Source organism: Phyllostomus hastatus, unplaced genomic scaffold, assembly GCF_019186645.2.
Source record: "Phyllostomus hastatus isolate PE091 unplaced genomic scaffold, TTU_PhHast_1.1 phas_contig_495, whole genome shotgun sequence".
Classification (NCBI taxonomy): domain Eukaryota; kingdom Metazoa; phylum Chordata; class Mammalia; order Chiroptera; family Phyllostomidae; genus Phyllostomus; species Phyllostomus hastatus.
In genome coordinates, this window is record NW_025333895.1 from 6457589 (window position 1) to 6476315 (window position 18727).

The following is an 18727-nucleotide window of genomic DNA, read 5'->3' on the forward strand; positions in this document are numbered from 1 at the left end:
TGGTTTCTCTGATGCTCAGAGTCATCGAGAAATCCATCTAGTGCCCTCTTTTCCTACCGTCTCAGCGTATTTTATTTAACCTTTACCGACATACAGTGCACGTAGGGAGAAGGCACGTACACCCCAGTGTCGTGCCGTCAGCGAGACGCGCCTCGGCAGCCAGCACTGAGATGAGGAAGCGGAGCAGGACCAGGAATTCCCAAGAATCCCCGTCGTGTGCGCCCTTCTGGTCTCGCCAGGCGGGACTCGGCTGTCGTGGTTTCTCGCCGCACAGCTGCGTGCAGCCCGTGTGCCCTCTGTACACGGAGCCTCACCGTGTGTGTGCTTCTGACTGGCCGCTTTGCTCAGCACCGTGTGCGTGAGGCGCGTCCATATCGTACTGGGTGACGGCACTGCCCGTGTGCTCTCCACCCCGACGGACGCTTGAGTAGTCTCCAGGTCCAGGGTGCTGCGAGCAGTGTTGCCAGCTGACATTTTCGGTGACCAAGTGTGTGCGTTTGTGTTGAGCGGACCCCGGAGAGTGGGACTGCTGGGCCCCTGGGTGGGCGTTAATTCCTCTTCAGTAAATTCCCGGGGGTTCGGCTGTTCCCTCCTCACCAGCCCCGGCGTTCCTCGTCTCTCACTGTCGGTGCTTTTTGTGGTGCAGGCGAGTGCTTCCCCGACGGCCAGTGAGCGGAGCTTCTCGCATGTGCTTGCTTGTTGGCCGCGTCAGCATCTTTGTGGGTGTCTGTCCCGCGGTCCCCGTTTTCCCGTTAGGTCTCCTGCCTCTCCCTTACTGCTGTGTGAGAGGTGGTTCCTCGTGGGAGCCACACACGTGCACGCGCACACGCACACGCACAGGGTGAGTGCTCTCCCCGTCTGTGAACCGCCTTTTTTCTCGGTGCGGTTTCTTTTGATGCGTCCAAGTTCTTAATTTTAATGTAGTTCCGTGTTTTAGTTTTTCTTTTATGATTAGTGCTTTTTTTCTGATTTAGTAAGGTTTTATTTTTCGAATGTACAGCGGGGCGGGGGGCGTGTTGTTCATGCATCTTCACCCACAGCTGGGCCCCCCCCTTTGGCATGTCGATGAGTGCTCTTCGTGTTCTGTTTTAGAAACCACTTCCTGTGCCAAGGTCAAAAAGGCGTCCTCCTATGTTCTTCTAAAGCCTTATTTTTCAAGCACAGTGTACATTCGGTATTATTTTGTGTTAGTTTCAGGTGTGCAGCATAGCGGTTAGATAATCTACACATTATAAAATGTTTCCCTCCTACGTCTAAGAGTTTTGTTACTTTACTTTTCATATTTAGATGTACATCCTGTCACCTCAGTCTGTTTTTTATGGTTCGACCTGAAGGTAACTCGGTCCCAGTTTCCCCCTTGGTCGTCTGCATGTCCCTCCGACTGGCAGTCACGCCTTTTCCTTCCGTCTCCCCTCCAGGCGGCCCCCTTCCCGCCCTGAGCTCGCAGTGGGGGCCCAGTGGGTGCTGATCCGGGTCTGGCTTCTGACATGATGTGTGGCACGTGGTATTTGTTAAATAACCGTTTGCCATTTTAATGTGTGCTCATACGTTCTGCGAACTGTACGCTAATTGCCGTAGGTATCGAGTAGTTGCAAAGTCGTCTCAAATTCCAACGTCGCTGAAGCCGAGCTCTGGACCTCTGCCGCACCTGGACCTGCCCCTGTCCCGGTGCTTGTGTCGGGGGAAGCAGCACAGCCGGGAGTTCGCGCGGCCCCCAGCGCAGAGCCCCCCCCCCCACCGCCCCGGGAGGCCCCAGCTAGCCTTCCCAGCCTGCACTGCTGCGGCGGCGTGTATCCTAATCCACATCGCCGATCCCCGGCGATGTCGTATTTCAGGCCATTGTTGTCTCTCCCTCTAGCACGGGGGAACTTTTAAAATCATAAAGGGTCAATAAACGCTCCCAAAACTTCACTAGTAGCTTTCCAGCACACTCAGAATAAAATCCAGTCTCCTGGGTGCAGCACACGTGATCCGGCCCCTCCACGCCCTCCACGCGCACATTTATCTCTCTGCCTCGCACACACCGGGGTCTCTCCCGCCTCCGCGCCTTGGCGCTTGCTCTCCTCCCCGCCCAGGAGGCCGTGCCCCAGGTCTTCCTGTCGCTTGCTCCTCATCTCGGAGGTCAGAAGCAGCGCTCAGTGAGGGCTTCCTGGGCCCTCTCCTCTCACCTGGCCCCGTTTTTTTCTCTCCATGTGTTTGCCCTGTGTGCCCGTCTACTGCTTTCGTGTCACCTACTCCCCAGCTGGGATTTATCTGAGGCGTTCACTTTCTCTCACTCGCCTTTTCCCCAGTAGGAACTTAGTTCCACGAGCGTGGGGACCTTGTGTCTCCCGTTCACCTCTGCCCCCACTGGCTAAGCGTGCCCTGTACCAAGTGGTTCCCAGGACATTCGGGCTCAAAAGAAGGAGTGACCGACCAGTGACTGTGTTACGACAGCGCCACTCCCTGTGACGGGCACTGAGCCCACTGCTTCGAGACGGCGGAACTTGGGGTGCCGGGTGCGTTTTTAACCCTCTCGCCTTCCGTTTCAGGCGAAATCACTTCCGCCCCCTGCTGTGGAAAAGCAGGGACACCAGTGGAAAGAGTCCGATCCTGTGATGGTTGGAATTGGCGAGGAGGTAAATGCGCTCCTGCGTGTGTTTTCGAGACGTGGCCCTGATGGGGGAACTTGACTGGCTCTGAGTGTCTAGACTCCTGCAGGATGTTTTTTTGTTTGTTTGTTTTTTTGTGTTTTTATTCTCACCTGAGGACATGTTCATTGACTTTAGAAAGAGAGGAAGGGGGAGAGGGAAAGAGAGAAAAACGTCAATGTGAAGGAAACATCAGTCAGTTGCCTCACATGCATGCCCCAACTGGGGACCGAACCCTCACTTAGGTGTGTGCCCTGAGCGGAAGTCAAGCCCGTGACCATTGTGGTGTACGGGACGATGCTCCAAGCAGCCGGGCTACCCGGCCAGGGCTCCTGCGTGACTCTTATTCCGGCCTTGAACCTTGGCGTGTCCCAAGAGTCTGTGCTGTCAGCGAGCTCAGTAGCAGTGACACACCACTGCTGTGCCACTCAGGCTGAGAAGTCCCCTCGTGTGTGGCTCCCGCAGATCGCGCACTTCCAGAAGGAGCTGGAGGACCTGAAGGCCCGCACTTCGAAAGCCTGTTTCCAGGTGGGCAGCTCGGAGGAGATGAAGATGCTGCGGACCGAGGCGGATGACCTGCACACCTTCCTTTTGGAGATCAAGGAGACCACGGAGGTCCGTGTCTGCTGGCGGTCTGCCGGGGGGGGGGGGTGGTGCGCTGCCGGCAGGGCGCCCCCGGTGTCTGCGGGCGCGCGCTTTCCCCCAGGGACCACCAGGGCTGTTCCTGGTGGCGTGCGTCCTTCCGCAGGAGTGACGAGGTGCAGGCCCTGCCTTCAGCACTTAGTAAGTCAGGTGACTGTGGGCAGGTCCATCCAGCTACTCCGTTTTAGTTTTCTCACGGAAGATGAACGGTAATAGTTTCCACCCCGCCGACACGCACAAGGTACTCCGTCAACGTTGAACATCATTAGTTTTGGCGTATTTGAAAATTTGTTAGGTTTTGTAACAAATTTTTGTAACTAAGTTGTTAGGTTATAATGAAGTCTTAGGTTTAAAAAAAAAAAGCAGACACGTAGGACTACATATAGTATAAAAACACCAAACAGTTGTTGTTGGTAGTCGTGTCTGTCGTGTTGCTGTTATTACCACTCACTGTGTGCCAGGCCCTGTGCTAAACCCTCGACCCGTGTTGCCTCCGTGAATCCTCACAGCTGGCCGGTGTGGTGGGTGCTGGACCGGCCCTGAGTGGGTAGCTGTGAGTCGTTGCTGTTTTGCGAGCCTGGGAACTGAGACTGAGAGGTGACGTGATGTGCCCAGAGCCCCGGTTCCTGAGTGCTGGCCCCAGGGTCCCCGTCCACGCCGTCAGACCGCTGGGCTCTGGTGTTACAGGCCGTGCTCGACAGAGGAAGGTTCTCCCGGCGTAGGCTGTGATTGTCCTCAGTTTGTAGGGTCTCGGCTGCTGTCAGTGTTGTTCTTACTCTCCGAGCTTCCAGTCACTGGAAGTGTTTTCTAATGAGGAAGAAAAATAGTGTTTTTAAAAGGAGCACTGGTAGACTAAAAAAGTGAAAAAACATTTAAAGAATAACAGGAAAAAGGTAAAAACGAACATTGGTATCTTTCCCTTCACACCGTGAAGCTCTTAACTTTTGCACGACGGTTTGCTGTGTTTGGGTGTTCGTCACGGTAACTGTTCACGAGGCAGCGCCTCTCCTGACCCGGGACAGAAAGGCTAGTTTCTGAGCTGTGACCACCTTTGTTGGAATTCGCCCTTCTCCAGTCTCTGCACGGGGACATCAGCGCCCTGAAGACGGCCCTGCTGGAGGGCTTCTCTGGGGCCGAAGAGGCCCGGGAGCAGAACGAGAGAAACCACGACGCCGGCTACCTGCGCCTGCTCTACAAAAGGCCCCTGGACCCCAAGAGCGAAGCACAGCTCCAGGTAGGGCCCGCCCCCCGCCCCAGGCGCCGGCTCGGGTTCGGGCGGCCGCCTCGCACGCCGTTTGTCTCCTGTGGGTGGCTTGCCTCCTTCCCGCAGACTTCTGCAGCGGCCACAGAGAAGAGAGAGTGCTTTTCGGATTGAGCAAAAATAGAATTCTTCGTTAACCCTTAAGCTCGGTAGAGAGTATGCTGTTGGAAAAGATTTACTTAGAAATTAAATCACGAAGAGTAATTATTAAAGCAGCAACTACCCATTTAGCACCAGGAGCTCTCCTTGGCGTTTTTTACTCATTGTTTCTGGTCTTGAAAACAACTGCTCTGTCCGCCTAGCGTTTCTGACCCCATGACACCCCCGTTACAACCCCGCCGGCCCGGGCCGTCTGCTGGGTGCCCACACAGCAGCACTGCGTGTCTCATGGTTCATTAGTCTTGTTTTCTGTCTTTGGGAAATCTGCGTTTCTTTCCGTCTTCCCACTTATTCCGAATTCGCCACAAGCTCTGGTGGCGGCCATCTCCCAGTTGCTTGCACTCGCCTGGATTCCCCGTGGGGACGGGGCCCAGGGGACGGGGCCCAGGGGGCAGTGCTGTGCCTCCGCACCCAGGGCTCGAGGGTCTGTGAGTGTGCGGAGTCCCCTCCTGCCCAGAGCATCCCCCACCTTCTCGGCCCACGCCTGACTGCCCGATGGGCAGGGAAACCGAAGGGCATAGTCCCTCCTCCCAGAAAGGCCGAGGAACCGCTGCGGGGTCCCCCAGCCCTGGTGGTGGTCCTGGTGCTCCCTCCCGCTGTGGATGTCAACTTGCTCAGCCAGGCAGGCCAACCACCGGCCTCCCGCTCATCAGATTACAGCCTCGTGTTGCATCGAGTTACACTTTCTTCTGACGGCCCTTTTCTCCTCTCGCTCTGTGTCCAAACTCAGAGAAAAGCATGCTGCTTTAGGGTGACACTCCCCATTCAAAAGGAAATCATTTTCTTCTTCCACAAACGCTAACTAGACCATAGTAGCTTGGTGTTTTTTGAGTGCATGTCTCATACAAAAGGAAGACGCTGGAAGTACTTAAGTCTCACTGCTAATAGATGCTGGACCCTTGAGTCTGGACGGTCTGGCTCAGAGCCGGTGCTCTTAACCCCGTCGCTGCCATGTGCAGGCCCTGCAGCTGCACGTGTGGCAGAGGGACAGGTGACACACGAGTGCAGCCTGCTGCTGTGGGGCGGCAGGTGAGAGGGCAGCTGCGCCACAGAAGAGAGGTGGCGGTGACAGGCCTGGAGAGAACGGTAGTTTTTCCCCGTAGATGAAGCGGGGAGAGCATCCAGGAGAAACAGCACCAGCCGTTGCGCAGAAGTCTGGTCCCATCCGGGTGTCCCGAGAAGGGGCCTCCCCGTAGTCAGGTGGGAGCTGAGACCCGAGTTTGGTGCTCGTCGGCCGGGCTCTCTCTAAAGGACATTCTCCCTGCTTTAGTCGGGCCTGTGCTCTTACCCCAGCGTGGCTGTGAAAACACTCACACACGGTGAGGTTCTCGCGCAGGCGCAGGGCGCGTGCCCGGTGTGTGCGCCTTGTCTTCGCTCGTGTGCATGTCCAGCGGGCTGCTTCCCTTTGTCATCAGCTCTGAGAGTCAGATTGTATTGCCATGGAGGTTAACACTGGACCAAACTTTAAAGAAAATTGTTGCAGGCTTAAAATAAGTTCATAGGTAAGAATTTTAATAATGAAAAACTCAATTTCTAGTGCTGATACTATTTGTTTTGGAGAAGAAATGAGGTTTTCCCAATTGCTGAGGTGACTTCTGTGTTCTGCATTCTCAGTAGCTGGGATCAGAACCGTTTTCAGCACTGCTGTGAGGGATGATTTTGTCTGTCTCACAGTCAGTGTCACGAGTGGGAGAGCAGAAGCTCAGTGGGCGCCCGGTCAGAGCACAGGACGCAGTGGAAAATCCCTAGCCCGCGCTGGGATGCTCTAGAGGAGCTGGAACGTGAGAACCGGGCCAGAGCGCCGGTCCCCTGAGGCCTGGGCCCCGCTGGCTCTGTGTCTGTCCCTCCGCCCGCCGCCCCGCCACACCCGCAGAAGGGCGAGCTCTGGGGCTCCCGTGGATTACCGCGGTCTGGCGGTTCTGTTAGAGCCCGGCGTGTTTCCTTTGTTCGTGGTGGTGGTTCTCAGTATGAAAACAGTTCAGGGTTGTTTTCACTGCCTTGGTGCCGCTTCCCCCGAGGCCCTGGAAAACCGAGTCACCTTCGTGTTTCCCATGCAGGAGATTCGGCGCCTTCACCAGTACGTGAAGTTTGCTGTGCAGGATGTGAACGACGTTCTGGACCTGGAGTGGGACCAGCACCTGGAGCAAAAGAGGAAGCAGAAGTGAGCGAGCGGTCGGCCGCGGTGGTGGGAGGCGGGAGGCGGCGCCGCGGCCTCTCCCACGACGGTTTAGGCGCACTGATAAAAAGCCCCAGGTGTCGCTTCCCGTTGACCCAGGCTTTGTGCGTCTAGGTGTTCGTCCTAGAGCAGTAAGAGCCGTGCTCACAACTGTTTACGTGAAGGAACTTACGGCACCGCGCAGCTTGTGGCCTCGAAACTGGGATGGAACCCGTCGTCCAGAAGCTAGAGGACGGGCTCGGGCAGTCCGGCCACTTCTTAGTCTCAGTCCCGGCACTGCCACCGACTAGCGTGTTCTCCAAGACAGAACCCTGTTAACCGTATTTTTCACGTTATGTGGGGTGTGCTACCTGATGCGTAACGGCACCTCGGTCACTAGACGCCACCTGCAGGACGGGGAAGGCGTAACTAGGGGGCGAGCCCAGAGCGCAGCTCTGCGCCCGGGAAAGAGGCTGGGGCGACCCCGGCGGACACTCGCGGGAATAGCCGCGAGGTGGCGCGGAGAGGAGTTTCTCCCTTCTGCCTTTTTGCGTATCCCGAGTTCGCTTCTTAAGGGGACACTGCTGGTCAGTGTGCTCACTAGAGGGCCCAGAGGGCTGGTGTCAGAGGGCTGGTGCCAGAGGTGCTTCTGCAGGAGGAGTCGAAGGCAGCTCGTTGCGGGAGCGCGCAGGCGCCCACGAGGAAAGCAGAGAGCAGATCAGCCCGCACAGCGCCCGGTTTCTGAAACCCCTGCACTTGGGGGACACAGTTAGCTGTGCAAGGACACACGCCCGGAAGTGGTCTGCCTGCTTGTTTGTCAAGCTGTGGGATCGCAGAACTTTCGAGTGGGGCGACCTGAGTGTGACGTCAGGGGGGCGCCAGAGCGTGCGCAGTGTCGGGGAGCAGAGCGTAGCACGTCACGCCGCACCCCGTGGAGAGAGGCTCTGGGCCCGAGCCGAGGAACCTCAGCTTGGAACCGGGATGAGGGGGCGAGGGGTGAGCGCTGACCCCTCGGACACGGGCTGGGGAGGGTTCCTCTGCCCGTGCCAGGGGCCCCGTCCCCGTGGACACGTGGGCCCCGTTAGAGATTTCCCAGTTGGCCCACCTAGTTCTGAACTCGGGTTCGGCCACACGTGAGAGGGGGCCTGACCTGGCCGCGGGCCCGTTCTGCCCTGCTTGCCCGTCAGACTTCTCTCCGCTGACTTAAAGGTCGGACTTTAAAAAAAAAATGCATAATGAAAACACAGAAGCCCAGCTTTCTTTTCCTTTGTGACAGTTCCATGCATTTACTGCGTAATACGCTTTCTTTAGTTCTCTTCTGCAGAGTTCAGATTCCTAAGTCTGTACAATTTTCTCGCGTTTCTGTGTTTGAGGTTTTTTTCCTCAGTGCTGCTGTGTACCCTCTTGAATGTGTCCTGAACTGCCTGTCCCCCGGAAGACAGGGAGCGGTCCCATCTCCTTTTAGTCCTTCGGGTGGGCCACGCCCCGCTGCCAGGTGGCGTGCGGTCCCTCTGTCTCTCAGCAGCGCCGTGACTCCCGTCGACTGTCACTGAGCCCTGGGCTGCTACTCCTTATTGGCCGTTATTTACACACAGGGAAATACACGTGCCCTAAGTGTACGGCGGAGTGCGTTGGTCCTCTGTTGCGGACCGGTCTCCGGGCCTTTTCCTCCCCAAAGCCTCCTCTCTGGGGCTTTGATGATGCCTGCAGGCCTGGCCCCCCCTCATCGCCTTCCCTCCCCATCGGGCTGTCATCCCCTTGGCCTGGTCTAGTGATTCCTGGATGCTTTTTGTCCGCTAGTGGCTCTGTTCCATTCTTTTCACTCCCCTCCCGCCCCCTGTCGGAGGGTCCTTCACTCAAACCGCTCACGGTGAGTTCTTTTTCTCATTGCTGCCAGCAGGCGCCTGCTTGTGCCGGAGCGAGAGACGCTGTTCAACACCCTGGCCAACAACCGGGAGATCATCAACCAGCAGAAGAAGAGGCTGAACCACCTGGTGGACAGCCTCCAGCAGCTGCGGCTGTACAACCACACGCCCCAGTGGAGCCTCCCCTCGGACGTCTCCTCCCAGAGCAGCACGCACAGGTGCGCGCTCAGCGACTGGGGCCCGGCGAGTGTGCGCTTGGGAGTAAGGGGGGGGTCGTCCTGAGGTGGTTCACGTGTGGGTGCCAAGGGACTCTGCTGCCTGACACCATCGGGTTCCTCGCCCCTTCTGACGCTTTGTCCTTTGCTGTAGATTTTAATGTTTTTAGAAAGGGGGGAAAGGAGGGGGACAAACATCCATCGGTTTGGGGACCTGACCCACACGGCCGGAGTGTGCCCTCACCAGGGACGGGGCCCTGCGGTCTTCCTGCCGGTGCTCAGTCCAGCGAGCCACCCCTGTTCCTTTGCTTAAAAAATAGGGGTAACAGCCTCAGCTGGTGTGGGTCAGTGGATTGAGTGCCGGCCTGCAAACTGAAAGGTCACAGGTTTGATTCCCAGTCAGGGCACAGGCCTGGGCTGTGGGCCAGGTCCCCGGTTGGGGGGGTGCGGGGGGCAACTGGTTGATGTGTCTTGCACATCAGTGTTTCTCTCCCTCTCTTTCTCCCTCCGTTCCCCTCTTTCTAAAAATAAATTTAAAAAGTCTTTTTAAAAAATAGGGATAACAATACGTGTTTCACGGGATTATTGGAGAGTTAAGTCTAGAAAGCCCTAGTGTATGTGACGGAAACAGGTGTTCGGTAGAGGACAGCAGACACTCTCGTAACAGCATCATTTTATTGAGAATTAACTGGTAGGGTTAGGCTGACTCACCTCAAAGCTTAGATTGGTCCTTTTGCTTGAGTGTGGAAACTCGCAGAGCCCAGCCGGGAGGCAGCTCGCCCTTGAAGTTCCCGAGGAGGTGCTGTGTTTCCCCTGCAGCCCAGACGGGTGCGCTTTAACTCCCAGTTCTGCCAAAGCACTGGCGGGGTGCTTGCCGTGTGGGTGCAGTTAACGCCGAGGTCGCCGTGTCTTTGGGGCGGATGGCATGGAGGGGTCGGCCCACCCGTTTCTGTAGGAGGGACGCGCTCCTCTCCTGCGTTTGTGTTCAGGACACGCGCCCTCCGGCCCTCGGGTTTCCTGGGCGGCGTTGGTCTGTAGGTGACACTGGCCGGTTTCAGTTTTGACAGTGACCTGGAGAGCCTGCGCAACGCTTTACTGAAGACCACCATCGAATCCCACGCCAGACCCTTGCCGAAGGTTCCAGGTGGGTGCGTTCTTCCCGGCCCTTCAACCCTCTGGTTCCTTTCCTCTGCCGACCGGATTTTAAGCATTTATGGGCCCGTGAATGTCTTGCAGCTAAACTGTCCCCTGTGAAACAGGCACAGCTGAGAAACTTCCTGGCCAAGAGGAAGACCCCACCCGTGAGATCCACCGCTCCAGGTACGGGGCGCCGGTCCTGAGTGTCTCGGCGGAAACCGCACGGCACGTGGCACGGGGGTGCTCTGTGTGTGCCGTCTGTCTGTGCTTTCCACCCGGTTCTTAATGGGAGAGACGTCCCCGGAAGCTGTGGTCCCTCTGCATGCCGGAGCAGGAGGCTGCTGGCACGTCTCAGCCACGCAGCTTGTGTCGTCGTCGTTGTTGTGCTGTCACGACAGGTGTTCCGCGACCCCCGTCTGTGTGGCAATGACTCCGAGGCTTTGGGGTTGCTGAGCTGGTGCCGCGGAGCGTGGCCGCTGCTTTGGAGGCTTTGCTTTCCGAGTCCTGTGGGGTTTGGAATGAGAGGGTATTTAAAACTCTTTGTAAAAAAGGTAGACAGTAGAAAAATCTACTTATTAGGAAAACGATAGCCATATAAGTAATGGAAAAAAATTGTTTTTGCAGGTAAATAAATTAGATAACTACCTCAGTTTTCTTTTTCATATTGCATGTTATTTGCAACTTCCAGCACACCGTGGCTTTGCTTTAGTGCCCACATGCGCTCCTTTCTTCTTTTAACTTTGTTTTGGGTAGAAATTGTTTTTTTTTATACCAACAAATTATTTTTGGTAATTAAAATAGCAGAAGAAACTTAATTTAATCTTACTGTACCGCAGCTTATTTATTCTTCTGTAATCATATAAAGTTAAAGTAAATTAGCTAAGTAATAGTCACAGACAAGTGAAATTTTTAGTAACTTTTTCCATTATCTCGAGCGTACCCTCTCTTGGCAGATAGTTAGAAAACGTGGAAGAATTTAAAGAACAAAAACTGCACTTATCTGCCAACCCAGTTACGTCATCAGTTGTGTCATCTTGGTTTACTCTTGATTTTTTTTCTTTGCATGCATAAATTTAATTTTTGAAAATGAGGTTGAGACTATTAATCTGTAACTTCATATTCTTATTTTTTTTTAATTAGAAACTTGCAGGCTTTACTGTAGAACAGAAAAGGACAGGTGTTGGCTAGGCCGCGGGCAGGTCGGAGCCCTTGCGCGCCGACCGACCGTAGGAGAGAGGGAGACGGCGCAGCACTGTGGGCAGCGGCTGGGGGCTGCTCGGGAGAGCAGAGCTGCCCCGGCCACAGCACAGACTCGAGAGCAGGGGCTCAGACAGCGGCCCTGTGCGCCCGTGGTCACGGCCGGGTCGTTCACGGCGGCCAAGGGCAAAAGCGAGCCGGACACCCCCCGTCCGGGAAACAGGCAGAGTGGGGTGTGGGCGTGTCCTCGCCAGGAGGGGACCCTGACACACGCCGCGCCTCCTCAGTGGGGGAGACTGAGGGTGCAGTGCTGAGGGGTGCGCCGGTGGCAGAGAGACAGCTCCCGTGGGACACTGTCTGTGGGAGGGACCTGAGTGACCAAACCCACAGACACAGCAGGCAGGATGGGGGCGGCCGGGGACCGAGGAGGAGCGGGCTGGAGGGTCGTGGGGCAGAGTTTCCGGCGGACAGGATGGAGAGGGCTCAGCAAATACGATTGCTCACTTTGCTCCAGACTGGGAGGCAGGCGAGAGAAAGGCGGCCTCTGGCCACAGGGAAGTTTGTATGAAAGGGGGGAACACAGACACTGGGGAGACAGCTCCACGTGGGGTGTGCAGTGTGGAGAGTGACTGTAACTGTGAGCGGTCCTGACCTGTCAGCGCTGCGGCCGCGGCACACGCAGCGCACGAGAGACAGAGTCCGTCCGTCCGTCCGTGTGCCCCTCCTGGTTCAGAGGCAGAACTCGGCCGCTGCCGACTCCCTGCGCCCCCTCTCGGGCTCCCCCGTCGCCCTGCTCCCCGAAGGAGCGCTGTGTGACATATGGCAGTTCGCCTCCGTCTCTGTTTTTTTCTTTGGACATCTAGAATTTGTATTATTCCAACCATGTCTAACCCCCAGCCTCTGGCGCAGTGCGGCGAGCGCCCTTCCGCCCGCACCCGCGTCTCCCGGACCGCTCGCCACAGCCGCTTCCGTCCTCCCTCCCTCCTGCACACGCACGCATGCACATGCACCGCTGTTCTCCCGTGGGGCTGGTGGGAAGCGAGCGGCAGCGGCCGTGACTCCGGAGCGTTCCGGCGCGGGCCCTCCCTGAGCAGTCGCCGGAACAGCGGGCAGGTTGGGGGCCCGCCCTCAGGAGGGCGCTGCTCTCGGGCGTGCAGTCCTCCCCCGCTGTGCCGCCTGCCCCCCCCCCCCCCCCCCGTCACGCCCTGCATGCCGCTCTGTTGTAACGTCTGTGGCCCAGGCCAGGGTTGCCCCTTGGCTGTGTCCCTGCCGACGGTGAAGGTGAGCGCCGTGGGGCTGCTGCCTCGTGGCTGACCCGGTCTCCTCTTGGCCCGCAGCCAGCCTGTCGCGGTCCGCCTTCCTGTCCCAGAGGTACTGCGAGGACTTGGACGAGGCCAGCTCCACGTCGTCCGTCTCCCAGTCCCTGGAGAGCGAGGACGCACGCACGCCCTGTAAAGACGAGGACGCAGCGGCGGCCGCCCAGGTCCCGCGGCACGCCCCCGTGGTCCGCACGCCCTCCGTCCAGCCCGGCCTCCTGGCCCAGGCGGCTGCTCCTTTCGCCAAAGCCCACCTGAGCCACGGTTCGCCTGGTGTGACGGGGACTACAGGTGAGGAGACGTGAGCCGGGACGCTCCGTGTTCCCCGGCAGGCTGAGCTCAGGAAGGAACCGTACCTGGGCTCCGTACTGTGTCACCACCACCACGCTGTTGGTGCCGGCCCGCTCCTGCTGGTACTCCGCAGGTCGGAGGGCTGGTCCCACAGGGGGGCGTTCCCCTGGGAGGCAGTGGGTAGGACGTCGTGAAGGAGCCGGAAAGCGCACGCTGTCACAGCTTCACGCTGAGTCCTGCTCGTGTGTTTTACACACACCTCCTCTGGGGTCACGGGGGGAGCTGTCTGCCTCGGTGTGAGGCAGCGCCCACTCTCGCGCCCGCACGTCTGAGCCCGTTTCGGCCTGCCACTATGCCCTCCGGCACGCGAGCGTGGGCGGCGCTGGCTCGCCGAGGCGACGTGCCCTGCGTTGTGCTGGCGCCCCGGCCGTTCAGGGATCCGGGGCTCTGCCCAAGGCGGGTCCTGGCAGGGAACAGGCGATGAGCCGGCGACCGTGGGATGGAAGAGTTTTGTGGGGGTGGGGAGCAGGGAATCGACCGAGCGGGCCTGTGTTGGCGTCACGGTCGTGTCGGGGTCGGTGTCGGCGGGAGCGACCGTGCAAGGCAGTGGTCCCAGCCAGCGCGCCGCAGGAATTTCTAGGAGGTGCGGCGCCTGCCGTTGGGTCGGGGGCACGGCCCTCTCGTCCCGCAGATCGTCAGATAGACCGGTGACAACAGCCAGCACAGCAGCCGCCACCCATGTGAATGATCAAAGTTGTACCTGTTTTGCGGGTCAGAAAACACATTTTTTGGTGTGCTGCAGAATTGTAGTAATTAGTTCACGGGTGCAGGAGGTGGCACAGCTGGGAAATCGCTGACGTAGGGTGCTGCAGTCACTCTGCCGAAGTAGGCGGGCGGGCAGATGGCACGTGGGCCTTGGAAAGAAAGACATGGGTGCCGGCCTGTTGCTGGTACTTTTTCTTTTTTCTTTTCTTTTTTTTTAAAGAAGGAGAGAAACATCAATTGGTTGATTGTGAGAGATACATGAATTGGTTGCCTCTTGCAGGCCCCCAACCGGGGAGGGAATCGAACCGGCGACCTTTTGACTCATAGGCTGGCACTCAGTCCACTGAGCCACACCAACCAGGGCTGTTGTCGCTGGTACTTTTCTATGTTCGTGCTTAAGGATAATTTCCCTGAAACCTAGCGCGGAGATTTAACCATTTTAACGTGTGTTTTCCTCTCCTCTGACGCTCTCTCACCTGATCTCTCTGTTTCCTTCAGCATCTCCGTCTGCTGGCAGAGTTCTCCCGCAGGGGGCTGACAGCACGATGCTTGCAACCAAAACCGTGAAGCACGGGGCCCCGGGCCCCTCCCACACCATCCCGGCACCCCAGGCGGCCGCCGCGGCTGCGCTGAGACGGCAGATGGCCAGCCAGGCGCCAGGTGAGAGCTGGAGCCCCCCTCCCCTCCCCCCGTGCAGAGGCCGGGTGCGAGCTGTGTGTGTCACAGGCCAGGGCAGCAGGTGCGCATGAGCACCTGGCCCTCTGCTGCTGTTCAGAAAAGAAAACTGCTGTGACACCCTCTGTCCTCCCTGGGGAAAGGGTTTCAAGGAAGCAGAAAGCAGACCTGAAACTGTTTTCTGTTACGGGAAGGTGTCAGGTCTGCCACGTTTAGATAAGGAGGAAATCTGGTGTTTAGATGACCTTGTTAATCCCTACATTTGAATAACGTCTGCTGTATACCCAAATTAACCTTTGTGATTTGATCAGCTAGTAGCATTCAGATCGTCTCATGGTGTGGGGAAGCGCTCCACCGCCGTGGGAGGTGGGGATCAGAGGGGCCCGCTTGCTCCAGAGTGAGATGTGGTTCGGAGACACGAAGGTCCCCCGGCCAGTAAGAGCGGAACCCAGACTCCAACCCCGGGTCTTTCCGCTGCCACACTGCTGCCTCTTAGGGTGGCAGATGCGGCCTTCATAGATGGGAGCTCTGATTTACAGGTGGGAGCACCTGCATTTTGTCACTGGTCTGTGGCTCTCCAGGCTGTCTGCAGCAGGGCCTGCAGGCCGTCGCCCTCCAGGGCCTCAGTCACCACCGCCGCTGTGCGTGCAGGCCAGCGGTTCCGCCCACCCCGCCCCCAGCAGTTGGCGGTGTTGGTGGAAGAAGGCAGGAGTGCTGCAAAAAAAATTTTTTTTCATTTATTTTTATAGCTATTTTTTGCATATGATTGTCACTTATTAAAGCATCATTTAAAAAGCATCATTACTACTGTAGTTGGCAGTAATTTACATTTTATCTCACGGTAGCAGTTTTCAAGGAAAATGTAAAAGGACATCACAATGAAGAAAAAGACTACACTTACAAAGTCATGTGAACTTCAAGGCTAGTTTAGAGCTGATGTAAGGCTACTTGAGTTTTGTGACTTTAACATAGTCTTTTAATTTTTTAAAAGATCTTTATTTTATTTATTTTTAGAGAGGGGAAGGGTAGGAGAAAGAGAGGGAGGGAAACATCAAGTGTGGTTGCCTCTCACATGCCCCCTACTCGGGACCTGGCCTGTAACCCGGGCATGTGCCCTGACTGGGAATCAAACCAGCGACCCTTTGGTTCATAGGCCAGCGCTCAATCCACTGAGCCACCCCCGCCAGGGTCTTTCATTTAAAAAAGGTACCTAGTGCCCTAGTCTCTCTCTCTCGATTTGTTCACTACTTACTTTGTCTGGCGGAACTGTAGTTCTGTCCAGCAAGAACCCTCCCAGCAGGTTAGTTTCCAAAGGGGCCCTCTGCGTCCTGTTGCTGCGCCCCAGGGCAGAGGGGCGCATGGATCTGTGCGTGCCCACGCAGGCGTGGGGATCCCCTGCAGTCAGAGGGGAGACAAGTGAGCAAGGGCGATGCATGTGGCCCCTTTCCTCTTGACCCTCACGGCAAAGAGATGAAATCGATAACGTCAGGTTCCCCCTGAGCCGCACTTCCTTCCATTGGAGCCACGCAGTCGCAGATGGCTCTTTTTCTATCACCGGTGGCAGGGGAGAAAAGGGAGGGGGAGCATGTAAGTTTCCTCTAAAAGACTTGATCACCTTGCACATTTCATCTGTCCTGGGGATCATGAACAACACACTGCGCATTCCTTGGTGACACGCGTGTGTCACGTAACTCAGACTCTCTTATCTTCGCTGCAAAAAAAAAAAAATCTTAAAATGCACAGGACTCCCCTACAACAAAGGATTACCCAGCCCCAAAATGTCAGTAGTGCCAAGGTTGAGAAACTGCTGTAAGTCAGATATTTTTGTTGTAGCTGAATAAAATTATTTTTCAGTTTTATCACTGCTTAGAGTACATGTCAATGTAGACAGGGGTTTTTTTTGCTTAAGACTAGAAAGATGTGGCTTGATTTAGACAAAATAAGAAGTACTATTATACAGTGATAAAAGATTTCTAAGAAAACTTCAAGTATTAAAACCTGTATCAAGGCATCTAAAACAGATAATGAGCCGTGGCTGGTGTGGCTCAGTGGATCGAGCACTGTCCTGGGAACCGAGAGGTCGCTGGTTTGATTCCCAGTCAGGGCACGTGCCTGGATTGCAGGCCAAGTCCCCAGTTGGGAGCATGCAAGAGGCAACCAGTAAGCGTATCTCTTATACATGGTGTTTTCCCCTCTCTGTTTCTCCCTCCCTTCTCTCTTTCTGAAAATAAATAAGATCTTCTAAAAAAACAAAATAGATATGAAAGCGCACAAACAAGATAACTGCCAGGTACCTTTGAGCCTTCTGAGAGAATAGAACGCTCTGATGCTCCCTTCAAATATTACTTGGGCCAGGCAGAACCGTGGCATTGTGCTGGGCAGGCTCAGAGTCACGCTGATAGAGTTGATTATTTATACGCTGGAAACCTGCCAGGATTTACGGTCATTCCACTCTCAGCAGGAGGTGGTGTGATCTCTTTTATCATGTTGGAAGCAGAAATTTCCAAGGTGTAGGCACCTTCGAATGAGAAAGACAAAGAATGTGCAGTCGTAGGCGAGAAGTCCCGGCCGCCTCTCTGAAGGAGGGAAGGAGAGCGGGCCGCCGCCCACCCACCTTCTCCCCAGCCTGCAGCTGCTGCGGCTCTGTCAAATACGTAGTCAGAGGGGATCCGAGGGCTTCGCTCAGCCTAATTACAAAATACCAAGTTTTGGAATACAGCGTTAGGTCGTAAGACACACGAAAGGAGATGCGGAGGCTGGCCAGCCCGAGACGGGTGGCGTGTGTCAGAAGGACCCCGGTCGCCCTCCCTCAGGGCAGCCTCTCGGCCTCCCTCCCGTTCCTGTCCAGGCCCCGCTGGCCACGTTTTGTGCATCGTGTTGGTCTGGGCCGTGAGCTCCTGTGGGGAAGACGCTGTGTGTTAGACAGTTGTTGTATTCCCAGCACCCAGCAGTCTGGCAGTGCGAAGCCCGTGCAAAAGAACGGTTGAATGAATGTGTGGGTGGGTGGAGAGATCCTTAGTCGGAATGCCGCCCCTCCTCTGGCTCTTCCTGCCCTTCTCCAAGATGAGCCGGCAGCGTGGCTGGTGGTCGCGGCTCTGCTCTGGGGAACCTGGCCAGGGGATTCCTTTTCCCTGAACCAGGACATGTGACTGAGTTGGGCGAAGCCTTGTGTCATGATCTTGGTGAATGGAGGCGGCCAGGTGTTCCAACCACGGTGCCTCGGGGCGGCCCGGAGTGGGTTTCCTTTCTCCAGGGAGACTGCATCCTGCGTGGGTCTGTGTCCCGGCTGCAATGAACGTGCCTGTCTGTTCTCTCTCTTAATAGCTGTGAGTACGTTGACTGAGTCGACTTTGAAGACTGTCCCCCAAGTGGTAAACGTGCAGGAACTGAAGAATAACCCTTCACCCGCCTCTGCAGCGATGGGGTATGTTCCGCCTTCGCCGTGCGTGTCTGCTGGCGAATTATTCTGTAACCGTGAGGGCCTGCCTGCAGGGGGCAACACTGCCACTGGCACTGGGCGGCTGTTCTCCCTGCCGAGCCTCAGGTCACGAGAGGGGTGGGCGGCTCATCTCGGGTGCAAGGTCGGGCTTTCAGGAGACTGGCCTCTTCACCTTGCCCCTGGCAGTTCGTTGTAAACCTTCAGAGTCCGTGCGGCCCAGGGTGCTGTTTGCCGTGTACACGTCTGTGTGGGGCACACAGTAGGGTCGTGGAGTCAGGTGCAGGGCTTGATTTTCTTTAATGCTTTTGAGGTTCCAGAGTTGATGCGCCCGTTGTGACGCACACTGCTGATCCTGAAAACTCGGCAGAGATCCTGAGGTTGACCGTCTCCGCCTCACTTCCTCTCTCCGGCATCGCTGTTCTTTCCAGTTTCTTTTGCCTTTTGTGTGAGAAACAAAAAACGAGCACAGTCTTTTAAACGACAGAAGCTCTGCTCGGAGACTTCCAGCCTGTCCTCTGCGCCGCGAGTTTGAGGGCTGGGCTGTCGCTGCCAGAGCTGCTTCTCTCAGGAGCGCCAGGCCGAGGCCCCGCCCCCGCCGGGCCGCCCAGCTCTGGCAGCGCAGTGCTCGGACGACGCCTGCTTGCAGCTCTGCGTGCTGTGGCTGTGCCCTCCTGCGTCCGTCCGGCCCAGCCTGGCCTGGGACCCAGGGAAGAGTCGAGGGACGTTTCCTTAGGGGGGGCGTGGGGGTGTGGTGACCAGCGTCCTCCGGACAGTCGTGTCTGTGCCCGTGGTCAGTGCCTCAGCAGCAGGAGCACCCAGACCGCACTTCTCCCACATCGCGCCCACACGCGCCCTCCGCCCGGGTCTGCCCCCTCGTTGGGCTCAGCTCTGTGAGCGGCCCCACGTCCCTGTCTTGTGGTGACCTTGACGCTCCGCTGTGCTGTTTAGGCCAAGGTGGTGCTTGTGGTGGTGGTGAACTT

At 56.8% G+C, this 18727-nt stretch overlaps 1 protein-coding gene across 3 annotated transcripts in view; it reads left to right on the forward strand.

Annotated features, from left to right (window-relative positions):
* NUP214 (nucleoporin 214) overlaps positions 1-18727 on the forward strand; it is a 76999-nt gene that overhangs the window by 25080 nt on the left and 33192 nt on the right. For 2 of the 3 annotated variants that reach the window (XM_045845882.1, XM_045845884.1), the window contains exons 15-24: positions 2532-2618; positions 3096-3245; positions 4348-4506; positions 6750-6853; positions 8745-8930; positions 9986-10071; positions 10164-10247; positions 12599-12868; positions 14132-14293; positions 17633-17732. In XM_045845882.1, the coding sequence (XP_045701838.1) occupies positions 2532-2618; positions 3096-3245; positions 4348-4506; positions 6750-6853; positions 8745-8930; positions 9986-10071; positions 10164-10247; positions 12599-12868; positions 14132-14293; positions 17633-17732 (1388 nt within the window). The remainder of the gene's footprint in view (positions 1-2531; positions 2619-3095; positions 3246-4347; positions 4507-6749; positions 6854-8744; positions 8931-9985; positions 10072-10163; positions 10248-12598; positions 12869-14131; positions 14294-17632; positions 17733-18727) is intronic. The other variant, XM_045845883.1, reaches the window with a different exon arrangement.